We start from the raw sequence: 21,016 nt of genomic DNA on the forward strand, positions 1-21,016 counted from the left end.
TCTTATATGTAATTTACCTGAGGCAATTTCCAAACGTCAACCACGTTATAACATCTCATCAGCCAAAACCTAGGTAAAAAATCACTTTTTCCCAATCTCAGTTAAGTGAATTCGCCTAAATTGCCACATGGTTTGCGTCTAAATGATTTTCTCAAAAAAAAACCGTCAAATTCTAGAATAAAAGAACGGCCGAACGCGCTGAAGTTTTTCAATTTCCGGACAGCCTACATTTTCTCAATGTACCGACCTCCATCCTAATTTATAAAGCAAGAAGCTTCGAGAAAGATGATTTGATCGTACACCCTGCTGTTCCCAGGTAAACGGAACAATTTAAGGACGCATTTTATGGCGGTATTATCTCCCCGAGTTATTTGTTTCGCCCGGTTGATGACATAAAATGGCAATTATAAACAATTCTTAGCATGTAATGGGGATTTTATCTACATGACTGTTTTGGTTACGTAAGCAGATGTTTGCCGTTGAGTTTATTACGCACGTTATTCCCTTTTTGCGTAAAGGATGAACAAAATTAATTAGTACTCAGATACGATGTTTGCTTAAAATATCTTTGATATCGTGTTTGAGTTTTGTAGCGTAGGAAATTAATAATCATTGGTAATATTCGAAATTATGAAGGCTCTTTGAGATCGCCTACCATTTTTTCTCCTTACTTTTTTTTATAATTTGAAATTAAACTAGTCCGTGTTCCAAACTATAAAACAAACTAAAATCATATTCCAAAACAAAACACGACTTACACAACCCCTCATAACCAAATAAGGTTACGAATGAGTGACAAGAGCCGGCTGAGCTTAAGGACATTGATGGAAAGTCCTCGGACCTCCATCGTCAAGTGTGATTTCCTTAACGAGACTCATGACGTCTTAAGTGTGTTTCGGTGTACGATGTAGGTGTTTCCACCGTTAATTGGATCGGTCGTGCTTGGCTTCAGCTCATCCGTTTAAGGTAGCGAACGCTTCATTAGGCCCGACTTTATGCTATTAATTAAACACGTATTCACAAAGTTTTTATAAGACACCGTCCGACTCTGAGCGTGGCGACTTTCCGTGTTTCTCCGGATTATAAGTTTGAAGCTTCTGTCTGGCATGCTATTAAGTTGATTACTTGCTATTGTTATTTCTTTTTCGTTTTGCGTAAGTCCTTTACTTTAATTTGAGTATTTTTCCGCTGGCTAATAAAATCAAATCAGTATGACTGAAACACGTGCTTTACAAATTAATTTAAGGTTTTTACTGACGACGAAGAAAGTAAACATTGACATCGGTATTACCTAGATTTAGTAGTCGAATATTGTCGAACACACAATTTTTATTTTCGTTAGCTGTTATTCGGAGTGTTTTGCATAAAAACATGTATCAGCCATGTTAAAATAACTGTAGCGTTGAGTGTGAAACAAAAATCCTGTAAAATTTATTTAGTCCGGCCATTTATTTTAAAAAGAAATATCAAAATATTTTTTTGTATATTTGTAGCTTCATGGTGAACAAAATGTTTATTTTGTTTGATATCATTTAGCTGTCAACCCTAATCATTTTATGACGAGGCGTGTACAGTTTAGTGAAAGCCCAAAGCAATGATATTATCAAGTTGGCCTTTAAGAGTTAACAAAAGTTATCTTCATTTTAGCATAGGTATGGAATTTTTTTTAGCACATAGAAAATTTTAACGTTACTGTTAGTTAAACCTATTCATCATTAAACACTAAATTAAATCCAATATGCATGTTCATATGATCAATGCAAATTTTGTTAACTATGCGATCTCAAATAGCAGAGAAGTTGAATTTGAAATTGAGCACATCCTAACATTTTTGAAAATTGATATCAATGGAAGGTCATTTAAAACGTTTTACGTTACACAGTTTACATGAGCCATTGTTATAGGCATATAAGCTCATTGGCAGTATTACACCTCTTTGAAAATGAGACAATACTCCGAAATCTTATAATAATTTATGTAATATAGCTATGGCAACGCATTATTTACGTATAATTAATTAAAGAAAGACATTATAAAATGTGAATAATTTAAAATTGAATTCCTTACACCTTACCACGTTTTTCCGGAATAATAAGTTATGCATGGGCTTTTAAGTTAATCGCTACTTTATCTACTTGAATATGCGACGTCACAATAAACTTGAAACTTGTATTATACCTACTTGTTTTTTTTGCGTACCGTCTTTAAAGCTCAATTCTACGAATCTTCGTCTTACCTATGGAAATAATTGGGTTTCTATTTATACGGGAGATCTAATTTGATTCAACTAGGAAATGTTTGTTATGAGGTTTTCTACGAAATCCAAAAAAAATACAAGGAGCGCTTATTTTTTACAAAGACTTTTAAAAATGCCATGCCTTGGTCGTTGTTAGGCTTAGGTAGTCTGCAAAAATGTTGTCATTTCTTTAATAATTTCCAACTAAAATATTTCAAAATCCAACTTACCTATAAATAGGTTTCCCACCGCTCTTCCGGAACCAGAGCACCATATACACCCTGTCTTCATTAGCATCGGGCGTGACATCACACGGGAGCGACGCCGTACGACCCAGCACCGCGTCCACGTCCACCGTCGACACTGCAACAATAACGTTATACGTTACTGTAGCATGTTACTGTAACGTGTTACTGTAGCAGTTACTGCAACAATAACCGTATCGTGTTGCAAGGACTTATCAGTGGGGAATGACGTGCAAGTGACGGCGTTGCGTGTTGCGATATTGGTAGTTGACTTGAGGATGTTTGCTTGTAAGATTTGTGTTGGAGGTGATCATTTTGACACACACAAACGGACAAGATATGCCAAGATGTACAATATATGCCCTATATGCCCATGTTTTACCATAGATTTCTTATTAATATTCATATTTATTCGCATACCATAATGTTACAATCATGTTACAAGGGGCTTAAAGCTAGGTATATATTATGGACCCTGTTTGGGCACAGCAAAAGAATACTAGGAAGTTTAATTACACATTAATTAGGAAGATACAATAGTAGATAAGTGTTTTTTTTTTATTATTCGATGTTAGGAAAACATTATTTTATAAGTTATCTTTTTATCGTCAAGGTATAAAAAAAAAACTTAGAAAAACTCAAGTGAAAAACTGAAAGACCTCTATTTGTGAAATGACCGACAAAGCAGCGACTAAATCTAACAAGGACATACAAACAAGCCTTTCCTAACTCTTCCTAAAAAAGAAAACATTCGGTGTCGTTGTTTACTTCCTCATTTTTTCGCTCCCGACCACGGCTGAGCAATTAAAGGGCGACAGATTTCGAAGATAGGTATTTATTCAGTCCTTTATACGAGTTAATGGCGTTAGCCCCCAACAGCCCGAGGGGGATTCTGCAGTTTAATTCGCCTTTTAATCCCTTAGTCACCTTTCCGTCTACGGAGGGATGTTGTCAGATCATTTTTAAACTAATTTTGGTTTATTTAATCATCTTGCACAAAGCTGGTTTTCAGTTAATTTGGAGGTCGTTTGGAATGATTTGAATAATTAACTGAAAAATATTTTGAAGACAAAATGCGTTCTGAAAAATAAAGACGTTAAAATGTACAATATGGATGAGATTCAGTACACCAGTATGTGTACATATGTACGTTTATGACCGTAACAAGTCAGATAGTCATACACTTTTTAAAAGAAAACACAATTTGATTATTCTAAATTTCAAATATCTAATCATTGTGATTCTATCTAATTCATTTTACGTGTTACAAAAGAATGACAGCAGCTACGGCAGCCCATTTGCATTTAGAAATAATCCAAAAAGGGCGTTGAAATAAAATTTATTACACCCTTGATAAAAAAATGACTCGGAGCATAAGACACTTTCAACGGTTTATAATAAAATAAGGAAGCAAAAAAACTGAAGAAAGGAATCCCCCGTGTAATACATTTATTCATTAAGAAAGTAATTTAATGAAAACTCAGTTTGGGGAGGGGTGTCATATTTCGCCGTGTTCCGTACAATTAGAGCTAGAAATAAAGACACACACCAAGTTTCGTTAAATTGTAGAAATAAGGCTGGCTTTCAGTTCTAGAAAGTTTTCAGGCTAAGTTTAGACAAGCGCTAGATTGACACGTAATCTGCTAACTACGTTAACTTTTAAACGTGGACTTTTCAATCGTTATATTGCTGTTGTAGATGTTATAAATTAACGCTATTTTTATGAAATAAACATAGTTATTTTTAACACTTTAAAAAAATTATTGTGCTTAAACGCAATAATTTTGTGGTAAACCGGCTAAGACTGATGAGATCGGAAGAGCCCTGAAACAGTTATTTCTACGTCTATTTGATGCTTTACTAATTCATTGAGCTGTTATTCAGAAAATAAGTATCTAACTAGTACTTCCAAAATAATAAGAAAATTAACGAAGGCACTAACAATATATTAATCATGGCCTAATTATTTACCGTTGCCAGGCAACGAAAAGTTCCTCGTAACACATCAATAGCCAAATATTCGCCCTATTGACTTACAATTAATCAAATATATGTTTAGTGAACAGGAAAGGATACGGAATGACGATCTAAAGAGGTCTTTATTTGACATATTCTATAATGTCTCGTGATGGGGTAAACTAAGGTTGGTTTAATTGAATTCTGATTGCTTTGTCTGGTAAACTTTGTTTTCATAGAAAAACCAACTACCACGCAGATTTATTCGTTTATTTTTGCAGACCAAAAAAATCAATATGGTAATACGGGCACATGCAGAAAATAAAGAAAAAAAGATAGACAGTAGTAGCTCCATCAGAGCGAAGGTACTGTAGTAGGCACCTTTGGATTCTCTATTCTCACTCAGCATCGGCGACAGTGTATTTTCCATGTACTACACACTACTACAGTTTAATTGACAAAACACTGCCGCTACGGCGTAATGTGTAAACGCCCTAACACTTTTAATCACATAGCTCAAAAATAAACATTGAGCTATTTTTTCATGGTCTCACCATTCATTAATATTAGGGGTTAAAGTATGAAATTGCCGTTTTATTCTAGTAGGTTTTTGAATTGCCATAGAGTCTTCATGGTTTGAGGTTTTCGAATGGAACTTTTTTCACGTGGTTTCTGTGATGTTTTTCTTTTAAAAAATGTGAAACATTTGATTATCGATGTTCAATTGTTTTTGTTATTCAACTTAAACAAGAAAGATGGATACTGCGAAAATTTGAGTAATTTTTGAATATGAGTTCCGACGCGGGATTGAACGGCAGAAACAGCCCGCAATATCAATGCTGCATTTGAAGAGGTGTCTGCTAAAGAACGCGCCGTGCGATTTTGGATTAAACGCTTTCGTGGTGGAAACTTCGACTTGAAGAACGAGCCATGAGAAAGACCGCCTGACAGGTGATTAACGAGAAATTAAGAGACGGTGAACGCCGATCCTAGTCAAACTACCCAGATACCCAGCCGAACACCGAATAATGTTGAAAAATTAGCAGTAAAACAGCCACGACTCATGAATCGACCTTCACCGCTATTGCTCCATGACAACGCGAGGCCTCATACAGCAAAATAAACCGTTTTAACTCTTCAGGAACTGCAGTTGGAAACTATTCGTCTTCCTCCATATTCGCCAGACCTTGCTCTAACGGACGACCATTTTTTTTTGTGATTTGGACAATTATCTACGTCACAAGAAGTTTCTTCCCAGGAGGCAGAAAAAAATTCTTTCACACTGTTTGTGCAGTCTAGATCCTCAGAGTTCTATCGTAAAGGCATAAATGACCTTCTTATTAGATGACCGCAATGTATAGATAATAATGGCAACTATTTTGATTAAATAAGTTTGTTAAAAATTAAAAAAAAATACAATTTAGGTTTTCAGTACAAATCGGCAATTTCATACTTTAACCCCTATTATTTTCCATGATAATGACAGAGTATCACTTCTGGTTCCATTAATCAACCTTGTCGTGTCCACGTGTTTCTACAAATAACGCGTTAGATATACAAAATTTTCTTTCAGCAATTTAGTTAGGCGTAAACACACGTGTTGGCTTTGGGAATCAATCTCAAAGACAGAACTCAATTGTTGGTGGCAAAGGGCTCCTGTGTCTGAGCTCCGCTTGTGAAACAGAATTGAATAAGGATTTCGTTGGAATAGGCTGACAATTTGTGCATACGTGTGTGCGTAATATTCGCTTGCTGTGTAATGCTGGGTGTTATATTATAATAATTTGACAGCTTTATTATACTTACCTATATGTTAACAGGACTTTTGATCAATGCGTAAGAGATATGGAAAAGAAACAAATGAAAGAAAACAAAAAAGCCGTAGGCAATTTACTTGCCTACTTAACACGTGGAGTAGATTAATTCTACAAGGAAAGCTATAAATTTCCTCATCATTAACGAAATATTTCAACCAAAAACCAAGTCACAAAATTATCAACTTGAAACAGTAAAAGTGTATCCGCAACTACTACTAAACTCCATAATATTATCGTAACAATTTATGTTATTGTTAACTCCTTGAAGTAAGCCTAATGTACTTGGCTAGGATATAACAAGCACAATAACTTAGCAAGTTAAAGTTGGCTCTCACGACCCGAGTTGTGAACGTCCTATACATTGTGGTATCTTCACTTTTAATTGTTATGTAGAACACTTGTGTTATGAAGAGCGAAACTTCCTTACTTGTCTTGTTAAGTAATTCAAGGCAAGATATAAATCATCCTGTGCAAAGTTACTTTGTAAAATTGTAGTATTTTATTACAGCGGAATGAATTAAGTCAGTACCTAAGTATAATTTTAGTTAGCTACTTGAACTTCTATCTGGGGAATAAAATTATAATTAAGTAAAGAAAATTACTTTGGTATGTATGAACATGATTCTAACGTCTGTGGAAGATAATGCAAAGAAATATTATTAGGTAGGTATGTCACCCACTTAATGATATTACAAACTGTTATATTTTTTTAAATATCCTCAATTTGAATACTGTAGATCTCTACCTACAAATGTCAAGTATCTAAACGTATAACTGGTCTTCTAACGTTGCACACACCTTTTCAAATCTCAAATCCGCTTCACGCGTACCCCTAAGTATGAATCAAACCATAATATAAATTACAATACAATAAAAAAAATGCTTTCAAATTACAACAAAGGCACACGTCAGTCAATACGTCTTGCTCACAAATCGCATTTGAGGTACCTCCATTATTGCGTGAAACTCAAACCGTTGATACGAGCCTTGCATTATGATAATTCACCACATTTCCGTTGAGGAAGGCGCAACGATTCTAGCGAACGTTTTGCAGCACGTGATCAAACGCACTGAAATAATTTTGTAACACTCGTACGTTGTTTTTCTTTGCGTGAAGATCTGAGTTTGTGAATGTGGCATAGAGTAACTTATATACGGCAATGAATGTGGTGCTTGAGTCTTGTAAGTGTTAAGGTAATGTTGAATATATGCGTTGTATAGTGAATGAAAGCGAAAATTAAGTTTGAAACTAAGTAATTAAAATGTAGGTGATATAATAGGATTAAGAGTTGTTTTAGATTTTATTTAACTGTTATTCAGTTATTTAAAGTAATGCTCCGTACATGAAGTATGGTTCTATGCATAAAGTATGGCGCTTTATTAGTTAAGTAAAGAAACCAAGGAAAGGTAAGACTATGGTTAATAAAATTGCATATTTATGTAAGTAATCTTATTTTCACTGAGCCCATACCTACTCAATGCTCCATCAGGTAAATTACAGGTTCAGGAATATTAACGTAAATTATTAATGAATATGTCAATGTAGAATACTTACTTACTTAAAGATAAGTGTTATCTTAAATAATGCATTAATAGCTGAGATTTAATAACCAACTGTAATTAATTGACTATTGAATATAGGTTTAGTTTTGATTCCAAGATGTGTGAATTTTGATGCTTCAGTGCCATGATATGGATCTACCTAACTGTTTGATACAAACAAGGTTTTATGCTGCTTTATTTACTTCATATATGTACAATCTCGTGTTTAATACCAACGTTTACTGTTATCCGGGTATAAAAACAACAACAAAATCCTTCTATTACATCCTCTTACATGTTTTATATCCGCGGCGTTAAATTGCAAAATTTTCTTTTAAGACATACTCCGAGAAACATTTGAAATTCTTCAAGAGAATAACATTGCTTTATAAAAACGTTTTTTATGAAAGAAATGGAAATTAAATAGTAATTATTTGAACGCTGACTAAAAATAAACGAACAAATAATGACAAAAAGTGTTTATTTGTGATGAATAAATAAAACCCAATGTCATTAAAGTACGTTCGTAAATAACAAACGTAACTAATGATTGTTGCCACTCATTGTTAACCTCTGAACTTACAAAAAAACTTTAACGCATTTAATATTTTAACTTGCTCTAAAGAAAAACCTGAATTACACGAACATTATATAAAAGAACTTAAGTCACTTTTTGTGTATCAGGGCTTTATTTTTTTTTTATTGTTGTTGAGGCTTATCTACGACCGAATTTTTAAATAAAAAAAAATTTACTAAATTATCATGCATTTTCCTTCAACCTTCAAGCTTCTGTTCATATATAAAAAATCGGTAAAAAAACTTTTAAGTTAAACGGTTTTATCTTATGTGCACTGAAAACTAGAAAATAAAAAAAAACCGTTACTTACCTTAAACCTACGTAGGTGGTCCCGGTCATATTAGACTAAAATAAAAACGTGGGGCCTATTACCTAACTATTGCTGTAATACTTTCTTCTAGAGGTATAATAGGTGTGGATTGCATCGACTTACTATAATCGTAACTGGAGATTTTGACAATCAATAATCAGCCGTAGCGGCTTCACCAGAGAACGCCAAGCTCATGATCTACCAAAGTATAAAGATATGCTTTGCCATAGGCAGGATTTCAGAGGGCCCCACGTTTTTATTTTAGTCTAATATGACCGGGACCACCTACGTAGGTTTAAGGTAAGTAACAGTTTTTTTTTATTTTCTAGTTTTCAGTGCACATAAGATAAAACCGTTTAACTTAAAAGTTTTTTTACCGATTTTTTATTTTCTAGTTTTTAGTATTTCATGAAAATACCGAATATTCCTCATTCTATATATGGGTCAGCAGCGGTGAAGGAGTGCCAAACTCTTACTGACTAAAAAACCGTTGTGTTTCGTCGTAGGCCTTTTATATACCAAGACCACGGTAACTCTTTCGAACAATCCTCCAGCCCAGGCAGGCCTTGGCCTTGTTGGGCCCCGCTGGGGTTGCTGACAGTATTCTACTTGACTAGCCCTTTCATTTGATACCCATATTGAGGGGGTTGTGGAAAAAATATATAATCCGCCATTTTGTACCGGCGGCCATCTTGGATTTACAATGTTATTGATATTACTATATTGTATTGTCATCGGAATTCAAGGTGTGTACCAAATTTCAGATCAATCTGACAACAGAAAGATACTTAAATTTGACCCAAGAAAGAATAAATAATAAAACAAACAGGGTGAGCTAAATAAAACCGTTTAAAAACGAACGATTTTATTCAAAACAGAAAAATCAAGCCTCAATAAGAACTATTCACATTCATTTGTAAGCTGGTAGATATTCAAAACAGCTAGTATTTCAGTCCACCGAACTATTGACCTAAGCAAAGCAAAACAAAGGTGCTTATTACAAAGCGCCTATATTAGGCGGGCCGGCACATGTACCGGGGTGGCGCCCAATGAAACGGTTTCCATCACGCGATACCACTGAAAACCTCACCATTACCAATACCTGAAAAACTACAGATACAGCACAAAAATAAAATAACCCATTCCACACTTTATTATTCTTTAACGACATCACATAAAATGATATTATTTAAAATCCTCTGCAATGTGAAATTAAAACCATATTTTAAAAGCTGAATACTTGCCGTTCGTAAACATTCGTTTTAAACTAAAAGTTTACGATTTGAAACAATAAAGCGTATATTCTCTTTGTATAAAACTCACATTTTATCTATGCGGAATGAGCGTCGTTACTTTAGATTTTAGGTGGCAGTAAAAGATATGCGAAGATGTTCAACGCTCGAACAGCTTTGCTTTTATTCTAAATCTTTGAAAGTGTCCTTAAAATTAATATAAACGTTTCTCTATATTACCTACACCTTATTAAATCTGAGTTGTTATATATTAATGTTATGAGATCAAAAACCAGGACACCCAACCAATAGCTCATTGGTAGTATATCAATACGAACACTTCATTAAAGTGATCATATTCGTCGATATCAGACATTTCGCAAAACGACTTAAACCTTCTTTAAATAGGTAGTACAAAAATATACATCAATATTAATTGTTACAAGCAAGTCAATCGCACTTTCGTCTACAACTTACAAACAAATTCCAATACGTCCACGAAAACCAGATAGTCGATTCGAACCGATTCGAAATATCACGTTTGGCACGGTGTCTTGAATCGATTATTCAATTCGAGTGAGTCTCGCGTGAGAAGTGGAAATCGGTCAGCGGTACCGCAAGGGACCTCCGCCGCACTCCCGGAGGTACGGGTCCACGTGACTGGACTTTATTCAGCCACCTTTGTTCTGCATTGCGTAACTACGAACAATCTGGATAGATAATGTGATTTAGTGGTAAGACTTTTTTAGTTCGGTGGGTTTATTGACCTATGGGAAGGTTTAAAGTGGTTGGCTTTTTTTAAGATGTGTGTTTTTGCTTTTTCGGATTGACTGATGATAAGAGACTTGTGTGTTTTAAGACGTTTATTGTAGCACAAGAGCACCAAGAAGACTTGATGTAGGTAAGTTCTTCATTTGACATACATAGGTTGTATAGTATGTGCTCTACACGGTAACCAAGTGAGTCTACGTGACTACATACAAAATTGAAACATAGATGCAATTGAAAACGTCGAAATTAAATTGAAAATAGCATTGGCAATAATAAATACCATGACGGCCACAGGTGCAGCGTGGTATCACTGACAATTGCACAGTTTGACATAATCACCCATTGTGCACCGACCCTAACTTTCCGCATAATATAATGGATTTATTTTAATCATTTTGTTTTACACATTACCGTGATTGATGTGGTAAAATATGGGTCACTAGAATAAATGAACGCATACAAGAACATTAATAGAATTTGCCTTTCAAACGAGCTGTTTAAAACCTCGGCTTTATAGCGAGGTACCATAACTCATGAAGTTATACAAAATAGTTCATATAGTGGGTGCCTACTTCCTACCAATATTCGTAGTACCTACATACTCGTAGTTTTATAACGTGTTTATTAATCGCGACCAACGGCAAAAGTGCAACTTTATTTTTGACACTTTACTTTTGAAAAGTACCAATTTCCCTTGTACGTATTAAACCTCACGATAATACGGCGGTCACAACACAAGGCATAAAACCGTTTGAGACAAACAAAAATTAATGACAACCTACCACAAACAAACCAAAATCAGTTAATTCAAAACGAAACACAAGATAAATCCTAGGCCGGTATTTCAACAAAATAACACATTTAGTCCGCTGACCGCCAAACCTCATTTAATAAATATTATATTCGCTGCAGAATAAATAATTACGAATTCGTTTTCAATGCAAATTAATATGCGAAACAGGAACGATGTTAAAGCCAATCCCTGTTAGGAAGTTTTCGCGTGACTCCATTTATGTTGTACGTAATATTATAGCTTTCGTCCTAATTGCACTAATGATTCAAATTAATAACGTGGAAAGATAATGAGATGTGTAACACGCGTTATGTAATTAATTATACGAAGGTTTTTTTGTATAAGTATGACGTGAATTCGTTTATAACGTATGAGTGAGTACATTTAAATTTCGAATGAGCGTGGAATTTTTTGGATGTTTTGTTGATACTTTTTGCAGGTTATTGTATATAGGGCAATGACCCTACCAATCCCCACAGACCTAGTTAAAATGTGTACAATGTGTGTAAGAGTATTTAGGTTTCAGACTGAATCATTGGCTTCTATGTGGAAAAGAAAGCTACGAGTGGAAATGTCATAGATAGATAAATATACATAGATAGATATTGGGATGTGCTTTTCGAAAAGTATTTATTACAGTTTTTTCAGAAGAATCTCAACATATTATGTTTTAGTTAACTATTTGTCGCTAATATTTAGTTGCACTTTATTCTAAAATTCACAAACAAAATACCTACATCCTACTTTGTACATAATTTATACAGTTTAAATACAAGGACATTTTTGTTTACAAAGTTTAATAATAGTTTGTAAACAATTTGTAAAATTCCTTTAATAGGCAACAAGCGGTAACTCTATTAAAACTATGGTGTTTATAACGAACTGGAATTAATCACGCGAGGTGAGCTCGCACTTGACCAGCTTTTTGTTTATGTGCGTAAAAAAGGTAAACTCTTTTGTTGTAACCTACTTAAAAAACTAACTTAAAAATAACGTACATATTACATCGGTCGACTATTTTTTTTCATACGTGAGATTTTAACACATTTTTACATTTGATTATGAGACATTCCAGATACAAATTACAGAGCATTCCTACCTACGTAAGAGCAGTGCTCAATTTCGAACATGTACTAATTTCATAACCCTACGCTTTGAAAAGCCATTTAGTCTCCGCAAATTGCTTTTGTAAGGATGCGCAGATAGAGCAAGTTCCTCTATCTATTGCATTCCTATTCCTATGCACTACAGTACGTTGCTTCGATGTTAAAGCTGGAATGTATCAAATCAAGTGAAAATCCACCTTTTACGGACCTTACAAAACGTAGTCACGAACCCTCATTTAACTTGAGACAATACAGAACGATATTATGACCAATGTTTGTCACATTCAAACTTTGAAACTCGGTAGCTTCACCAAGTATTTTAATAAAAAGTCTCTTCTCAAAAGGAACTCGCGAGAACTTTCATGCTCACAGTAAAGGTGTATATTTGCATGATTTTAATTAAATTCTACTCTCCGTATAGCAGTAAACGTTAACAGAAAAAAAGCAATTTTACAATAGACTAGGTCGAGATGAGAGGAAATAATAAACTCTCTCAAGATAGTTTATAATACTGATAAGCTATTTATTCAGCTTTTCTTTGTATAATTTTGAATGAAAACAAAAGCTTTTCATAAAGTCTTGACTGTTGACAAAGAATCTTGGTAAAAAGAAATATGTAAATGAAAAGCTAGAGTGAGTGAGCTGAGGGGGCATCGACCTCGGCCGTCATTAACTCAATGGCCGTTTGATATAGTGGAAGCTAGAAGGAAAACTGTGGACGGGATTAACTGCGCTCCGTAAAAAGTGGCGTGTTTGAGGCCAGCCGCTGTATACATACGTATCTCGTCTGTTTTTCCCGAAGGATTCGGAAAGGTGTCCAGTAATACATTTGGCTATCTAAGTTCCATTAGGTTGAGATGACTGCTATATTCTGAGTTTTTGCTGAGAAAACTGAATTGTATGTAGGTATCTAAAGTTTGTTTGGACATGTTAAGCTTTTGGTTTCTGACTTTAAACTATTTATTCAGTAGCGAAAAATCCTAGTTAAATTATATCAACTTTATCAGCTCTATAAAACAATACAACTCTTCAAGCTGCTCATACAAACATGTTGAGACATGTTCATTTGTCAAGTTTTTCCAGATGTTCGTTAGTTAGCATATGACAGTAACATATAAGCGGTTTGACGCGATAAGTCCACGGTTCGTTAGTGATGTGACTCGCTGTCTAGCGCGTATCGATCGATATCGATGTCGATGTATTGTCAATAATGCTCAGCTCTAAGGTAATGCAATCATATGAAGTACTTACTGCTAAGCTAAGTATTAAGGTAGACTGCTTTTAGCATTTAATTCGGTATTAATGCTATTAGAAGTACGTTTGATCGTTACGTTTTTAATTAGGTATTATGCTAAGTATTAGACCTAATGTCACAAATAAATATGTGCTCTGATTCTGACCTAAAAAAAATATAATTTTTCACTTTTTCATAATTATGGTAGTCGGAAAATAATTAAACCTCTAATTACGTTAGCACTATTAACATTCAAACGTGTTAATTAATAAAATAAGGGCTTATTAAAAAACGTGACGTATTTACGAAGTGTAATATCATTCGGTCGGCTGAAAGGGTGCTGTCAAGTTGCGCCACGCGGCACGCCTTGTCGTGTCCGTAAACAAATTGGGCCTTAGGGTCCGTTCAGACAGCTCGGCTCGGAAAGCATCGGCGCGCATTTTTCTTTTCACACAGACCGGCTCCGATCGTCTGAAAGAGCATGCAATAGGAGCCAAACGTCTGCAAGACCGAGAAAAAGTACGCGATCGAAGCCGATCAGCTCCTCTTATGATTTCACACCAAGCGCCTTATAAAGGTCGCCGGAAGACGCTGGATGCAGGTCGCTTCCAACAGGTATCTGTGGAGATCAAAGGGGGAGGCCTATGTTAGCAGTGGACGTCCTATAGCTGAGATGATGAAGATGATGATGAAGCGCCTTCTAGCAGTCTTAATGACAAAAGCAGTGCACATGCAAAAATAAACCACACTACAAATACTAAGTAAGTATAGATAGTTCAACTCAGATTTGCGCGCGGCCCTATGTGTGCGTCGGCTTGTAAATATACAACTTTCATTCGTGTGACAGTGACGTCGTCCGAGCATGACGTGTTCTTATCGCTTTTTGTTATGGGTACAGTCGTTTACGAAAATACTAGTTATTCACGGAGAAATTATTAAGGAGTCAGGTAAAGCGTTTCAAAAAATGAAACAACATTCAAAGCTTCTTATTAAAGTAAATATAATTTTCTCATACGTCTTTTCAAATTGACTTTGACATTATCTAAGAAATAAATAAGGTGAAATATCTAAAAGATGAATTAAATACTTCTTACATATTTTCTAGCTCGGGGTACGCGCACAATAAATAAAAGTGTGGACTAAGAATATAAAAAGAGGTATAATCTAGTATAATAATGTAAACGAAATGTGTGGGGAATTTAAAAAAAATTATATTGCTTTGCATAATATCGACCAAAATAAGACGAAAATAATGAAACTCATAAATGAACGTTTAAGTCAAATTGATGAAGGGATGTGGGGTAATACTTGTCGACATATATAAAAGAAAAAAGAAGATTACTATAGACATTTTGACATGGAGTCAGAATTTATAATTCACCTTGGAGAGTAGCGAATCCGAAAATTCATCATTTGATTTTTCAAGTAGCGATTCATAATCATTATTTAATAAATAAACATTAAATTACGTAATAACTGTTTTTCTTTAAACACCCGTATACAACCCCTAAATAACTGTATTGTACCCGACTGTACCTCTTGTCACGCACACAAAGTCACTGTATATGTACAAGGGTTACCCACACATAGGGCCGCGCGCACGACTGAGTTGAACTTACTATACTCGATTTTCAACGTGTTAAGAATTTGCTCTCCTCTCTGTCTGAACGGACCCTTAGCACCCGACAGGGGTGGACGGTGACATCCGTCCCACTCGCAAACACCCGCCAGCAGTACTGTTTACAGAGAAACTGACAGCAATGTACATTGTACTGTTAAAAACAGTGATTTTTATTTATCACGTTAGTAAACGCAAAAATAAAATAAAAATAATGCGCTGTTTTTTGTCAAAGATAAGATAGGCACATTTTTTGTTTGAATACAGTTTTCAGATGGTTTTTTTTTGCCGTTGGTATTCACAAAAGCATTTTTTCTGCTCGGATAAACCAAAAAGCAGATGACAAGCTGTGTTACTTACTACTATTTATAATACGAGTTAATAAAAATAATACAGTTCTATAAAACCAAGCGCAATATCTCAAAACATCCACCAAAAACAAATGAACAACTTAACCCGCTGACGCTACACTCAAAATAGTATAAAATATCAGCGACACAAGTCAATGGGTACAGTCGCGGTACATAATAGGCTGTAATCCCCTCATGCGTGTTTAACAGTTGGATTACTCGATTAACCACCCTCGAAATTTCTAACGACCGAATTCAAAATTCAGCGCTCTTTTAATTGACCGAAAAGGGATGTGACAGAGCCAACCCGAAAAGTTTGAGGCGATTATTTTTATTCATATTCGGTTTTGTGAGCAGTCCGACATTATAATGCTAAGTAGCTACACAGGTTTTCAGTATGAATAGATTCTCCTTTTATGTTGTTATAAAAAAATCGTTTATGTTTGTGTGTGTGTGGGGGGGGGTTATGTACGAAATTTTCACTGAAAGAAAAGTATATATACTTATAGGATAAATCTCTATTTGTGACTTCAGTTATTTTGTTTCCGTAAAAGGAGGCATGTCGACAAAATATGCAATAGTGTGAAAAAAATGTAATACACTTGAATTACAATATAACAATGTCTACAGATTTTTTTTACATTTTCATTTTTTACAAATTACGTATTACATAAACGGGGTCACCGTAAAGCAATGAACCAACAAATGAGCGATAAATTCATAACGGTACCAGTAGAAGGGCTCCACAAAGTTTTGTACGAAAAAGGCACAAATGCCGTAGTCTTTATTCAAAACCTTTGTGGAAGTTGACGGCGACACAAAGTGGAGCGTTCCCACCAAGTGTGAAAATGAAAAGCTTTCTTGTTTAGGCTTAAATGCAGACTTGAGACGAGAACTCTGTATTAACTTTGTAAAACTAACAAATGACAATTTATTTATTTGTGGGAATTTTTAATTCGAGGTGTTGAGTTGAAAAGAAATATGTCTTTGGACAAGACCTACCGTACAGGCTTCTAGAAGACTTTGATTGAATCACATATATTAAACTATATCATCAATCAAATGAATGATGAGTAGAAGCTAAGACCAACATTTTAAATTACCAAATCGAAAGCCAAAAAGATTTCAACTCAAAGCTATGAATTTAACAAAAGGTTCCCAACACGTATTGGATTTCATGAATTGAGTAATTTCAGAAGACAGCGAGCGATCATCGAAGCAATATATCGACGATAAAACCTGAAAATCGATTTACTGACGTTTTAAAATTCGACAAAGATTTTATTCAAAAATATAACTTTATTGCGATTGCAAGTGGAATAAAGTATCCACATTTATCATTTTGATATTCGAAAATAAAATGTGAATAAATTGGATTTTAGTGGATAAAATTTAGTTGTTAATTCTTGTAAGTTACACCTGATTAAAGTGTTTTTAGAGGAGCGACCGCATGCGGCTTCAAAGTTCGCCTACGTGGAGCAATTAAGTTGCGCTCAGAGGACGAGCCACACTTTAATTGTAATCAAAACATCACAGAATAGTTACAACAACCCCACCAACTCGTTGCGTAACTCCAAATTAAATTACGACTTCGCTTAGACCCAGAATTTGCAAACACTTTAATACAAAGTTATAATAAAATAATATTGTTGAGAAACTATTCTCTGAAATGTTTTTCGTTTCCTCTGAAAACTATCTGTGTTAACATTGCGAACTAAATTGCGCGGCTAATTGGCTACCAAGTATATGTAAGCTTAGTAGCCTAAAGTTGAACTACACCCGTCTATACCTGAGGCTCTTTGCCGAAATACCTACTTGGATTAACCTTTCATCCCCTAGCAATTCCATGATTATAATTTACCTTTACCTATGATATCCGAAAAGCCGAAACCCACGCAAATTCTCAGACCGAAACTGTACCTAATTTAGCTAACAAAGTAACTGAACATGGAATCAATTCCAGTTAATGTTACATAATATCATATTGCAGTATAAAGGTACAGGAATTGGGCCAACTGTGGCCGACCCAGCTGCTTACAAAATTCGTTCGGGTAGGCAAATCCAGAAAACCACATATGGCTTGTGAAGTTTCCCGGCGTGAACCAATTAACCTCTAGAGAGAAACCCCCTCAGGTATTAAACAAAATTGACTCCAATATAATTTTACATTCGCTAGGTAGCCGAAAATGAGATTTTACCTAGGATAGGACCGCTATAAACGTAGAGCCCACGACCGGCTCGTTTGTGATACACGAATGAAAAATTAAATTAGTCGCTAAGTAGAAAATTGCTGTTTAGTTGACGTTGTTAAGGCTTTGGTTTAAATTAAATCCTAGATAACAACTTTGTTGAATTTGGCGAAGTAAATTGGTTAATTATGTTTTTTAAGTGACGGTAAAATAACGCAAAAATATTATCATAACATGCGATCAGTTCTCGAATGAAAACCAATATACAGGTAATGAGACAATGCGGTAGACCTCAGATTGGGTGCCGGCCTCCGGTGACAATATAGGTCATTACTGTATACCTACAACCTAAGATATACAAGTCAAAGTTGTTGATACAATTAATCAACTTAAAGTACTTATATTTTTTAAATGATTTGTGAATATGGACAGCAAAAGAAACCACGGAAATCCAGCTAATACTCAGTTCCTAAATCCGGGATTAGTTCTGTCAAGACTCCGAACCAGGGCTGACGGCCCAACCCGTTTGGGGAACCATATTTTGTTCACAAAACGACAGTTTAATTGAGTCGTTCGTATGCACTATTGGAGCTCCGACATTTTAAACTGTCAACCGACCTATTGTTCGACTAACAATTGATCCTAGTCTTTTCAGCTTGACAGTAACAGTGAAACGGCTTTTAAATACAGCTCAGTTTAAAATAAAAGCCTAAGAAATATGAAAATAAATAATAACCACAATCCAATCGACATCTTATAATTATATTCTCGTAACTTCGTAACAGCCGCATAGATCCGTCGATGGCACCAAGATTTCTCCCGATCACAAGAATACACATTGTTATTTTGGTGAATATATAGTAAGTTCATGGCATTTATTAAAAACTTGAAACCAATCAACGCAATACGTTACTACAGTGCAAGTACTTGTAAACCCTTAAGATGTCCAATAAAAATGTTAGATTAAATAACTTGAATCGTTGCACTTCAGAACAAGCCCGCAACTTCGATACAGTTGAACACATAAGTATATATTACTACCACTTATATACCGCCATCTTAAGTTTAGAAGCAAGTCATTGAATCCACTTTACTTACAATAGAGTTATTGGAATTGAAATAGTTATCGAAACTATTGCCTTACTAAGATAAATAATGTGCTTAGTTAGACAAATGCTATCAATTATAGCGTTGAAATTCAAGCTGCGATGTTACTGGATTCTTGTTAACTACAAGTTAAAGATAACGTCTAGAGAGTACATTGATCAATATACTTCAGTCTGGTTATATGAGGAATATTGACGAATTATTAATTGAATTGAATAAAGTTGCGATCTTGGTCTTAGTATTTATTTTGACTTCAATAGGGGGCACTCAGAAGATAAGAAAAATACTCTTGTTTTTTAAAGTTTCGTCTATGTTTAACAATGATTAGTTCGGGAAAGTCGTAGATCGCACTTACATTAATTATTTAAGAATACGATAAGACTGTAAACGCATATGTACAATCAAAGACGAAAGCCTAACGTTATGCCTATATAATTTAGCGATATTTGTGTATAGAGTTCAGTCGGTCGTTGAGTCACGCACGGACTGCAATCGTCCGGAAATCTATGTATTTGCCGTATTACACGACCGTGAGGCCCGGGCCGAGTTTCCACGTTTGCACCTAAATTACAGCCTACAAAACATTCAGATACCATTTATTGACAACGTGATAACACGTTTAATACTTACAAATAACAAAAGAATACTTTTTTTCGTTGTGCAACATTTTATTTGGACAGTTTTAGTGGCATCGTATATACAACGCAGTGTTCGTAGACAAAATATGAGAACAATGCAACTTTGTTATAACCGACAACGAAATATTTGGCCAGGGTAAAATGCATTTGATTACATTATTATATCTGTTATTGTTGCAGTTCTAATTATGTTCAAAACTTTGGTATGGTTGTACTAATATTCAATTGATATTGGTAACTAAATGCAGTAACATTATGTTTACAACTACATGTTGGTATTGTTATTATGTGAGAACCTAATAATCGGTCCATTTTATGTCGAGTTAATGTTTAACTCTGGTAAATAGTATTTCAGCTTTTTCATACAGAGGAAAAGAGAAAAACTTTGGTTACCTTCGTATTTTCGAAACATTTGGATTGGTACTCAACTGCATACGGTTAGACTGGAAGCCGACCCCAACAACATAGTTGGGATAGGCTCGGGAGATGATGATAATCAGAGACAGAGGTCGAAAGCGCGGCTGATCAACACGTTGCTTAGTTACTGCCATTGAAAAAAATATTCTTAAAAGTCATAAAATAAAAGCTATTTGAACATGACCTCTTTTTTCGATCATACTTAGCAAATCGAACACATTTTATTCAATGTTACTTACACGAGTACGTTTCTATTTGACCTTCCGAAGTGTACCTAGTCGTATACTCGTACTAGCGTTCATTCGCTTATTTTTGCTCTCTTGAACCCTCAAGATCCTTGACATACAAGAGAAATATATTTTATATTACGAGACGCCAAACGTTATTGATTTATTGGGGCAGAATATTTTTTTATTGGCAACTTGGTGGGCCACAGAAAAATATGTATTGCGTTTCTTGAAAATATGGATGGCTTTAAAAAGTTTTGCGATTGATATTCAAACGCTTTTGTTATTTATTTTTAGTTTTTTTTTTTTTGTCAACGATAACTGATGCGTATATTATTTTGAGATCGGTTTTATATTTCGATATTTTTACTTCAGTGAATACTATCGATATACCTACTTTTTATAATATTTTTAAAAGAATTCTGGTCTAGACGTCTCCCATTTAAAACGGAGTTGGTTTAGTATACCTATAAATACGTAGAAGAATGAATTTAAAAGTTTATATTTTATAACAAAAACAATACGTCGATAAGGAGAATTACACTTTATTACTGTCGACGCGTCCCTAAATAACATTAATTTTACTACTTAAGTACGTATTTAGTACGTATTTATTCGATCGCTCATCAAAATAAATACATACGAATAAGC

The 21,016-nt window shown here is 34.8% G+C and overlaps 1 protein-coding gene across 2 annotated transcripts in view; it reads right to left on the bottom strand.

The window, feature by feature from the left end:
- Positions 1-21,016, bottom strand: part of LOC110379573 (synaptogenesis protein syg-2) — a 97,234-nt gene that overhangs the window by 31,687 nt on the left and 44,531 nt on the right. For both annotated transcript variants that reach the window (XM_064039807.1, XM_064039806.1), the window contains exon 3: positions 2,467-2,599. In XM_064039807.1, the coding sequence (XP_063895877.1) occupies positions 2,467-2,599 (133 nt within the window). The remainder of the gene's footprint in view (positions 1-2,466; positions 2,600-21,016) is intronic.

Source organism: Helicoverpa armigera, chromosome 20, assembly GCF_030705265.1.
Source record: "Helicoverpa armigera isolate CAAS_96S chromosome 20, ASM3070526v1, whole genome shotgun sequence".
Taxonomy (NCBI): Eukaryota; Metazoa; Arthropoda; class Insecta; order Lepidoptera; family Noctuidae; genus Helicoverpa; species Helicoverpa armigera.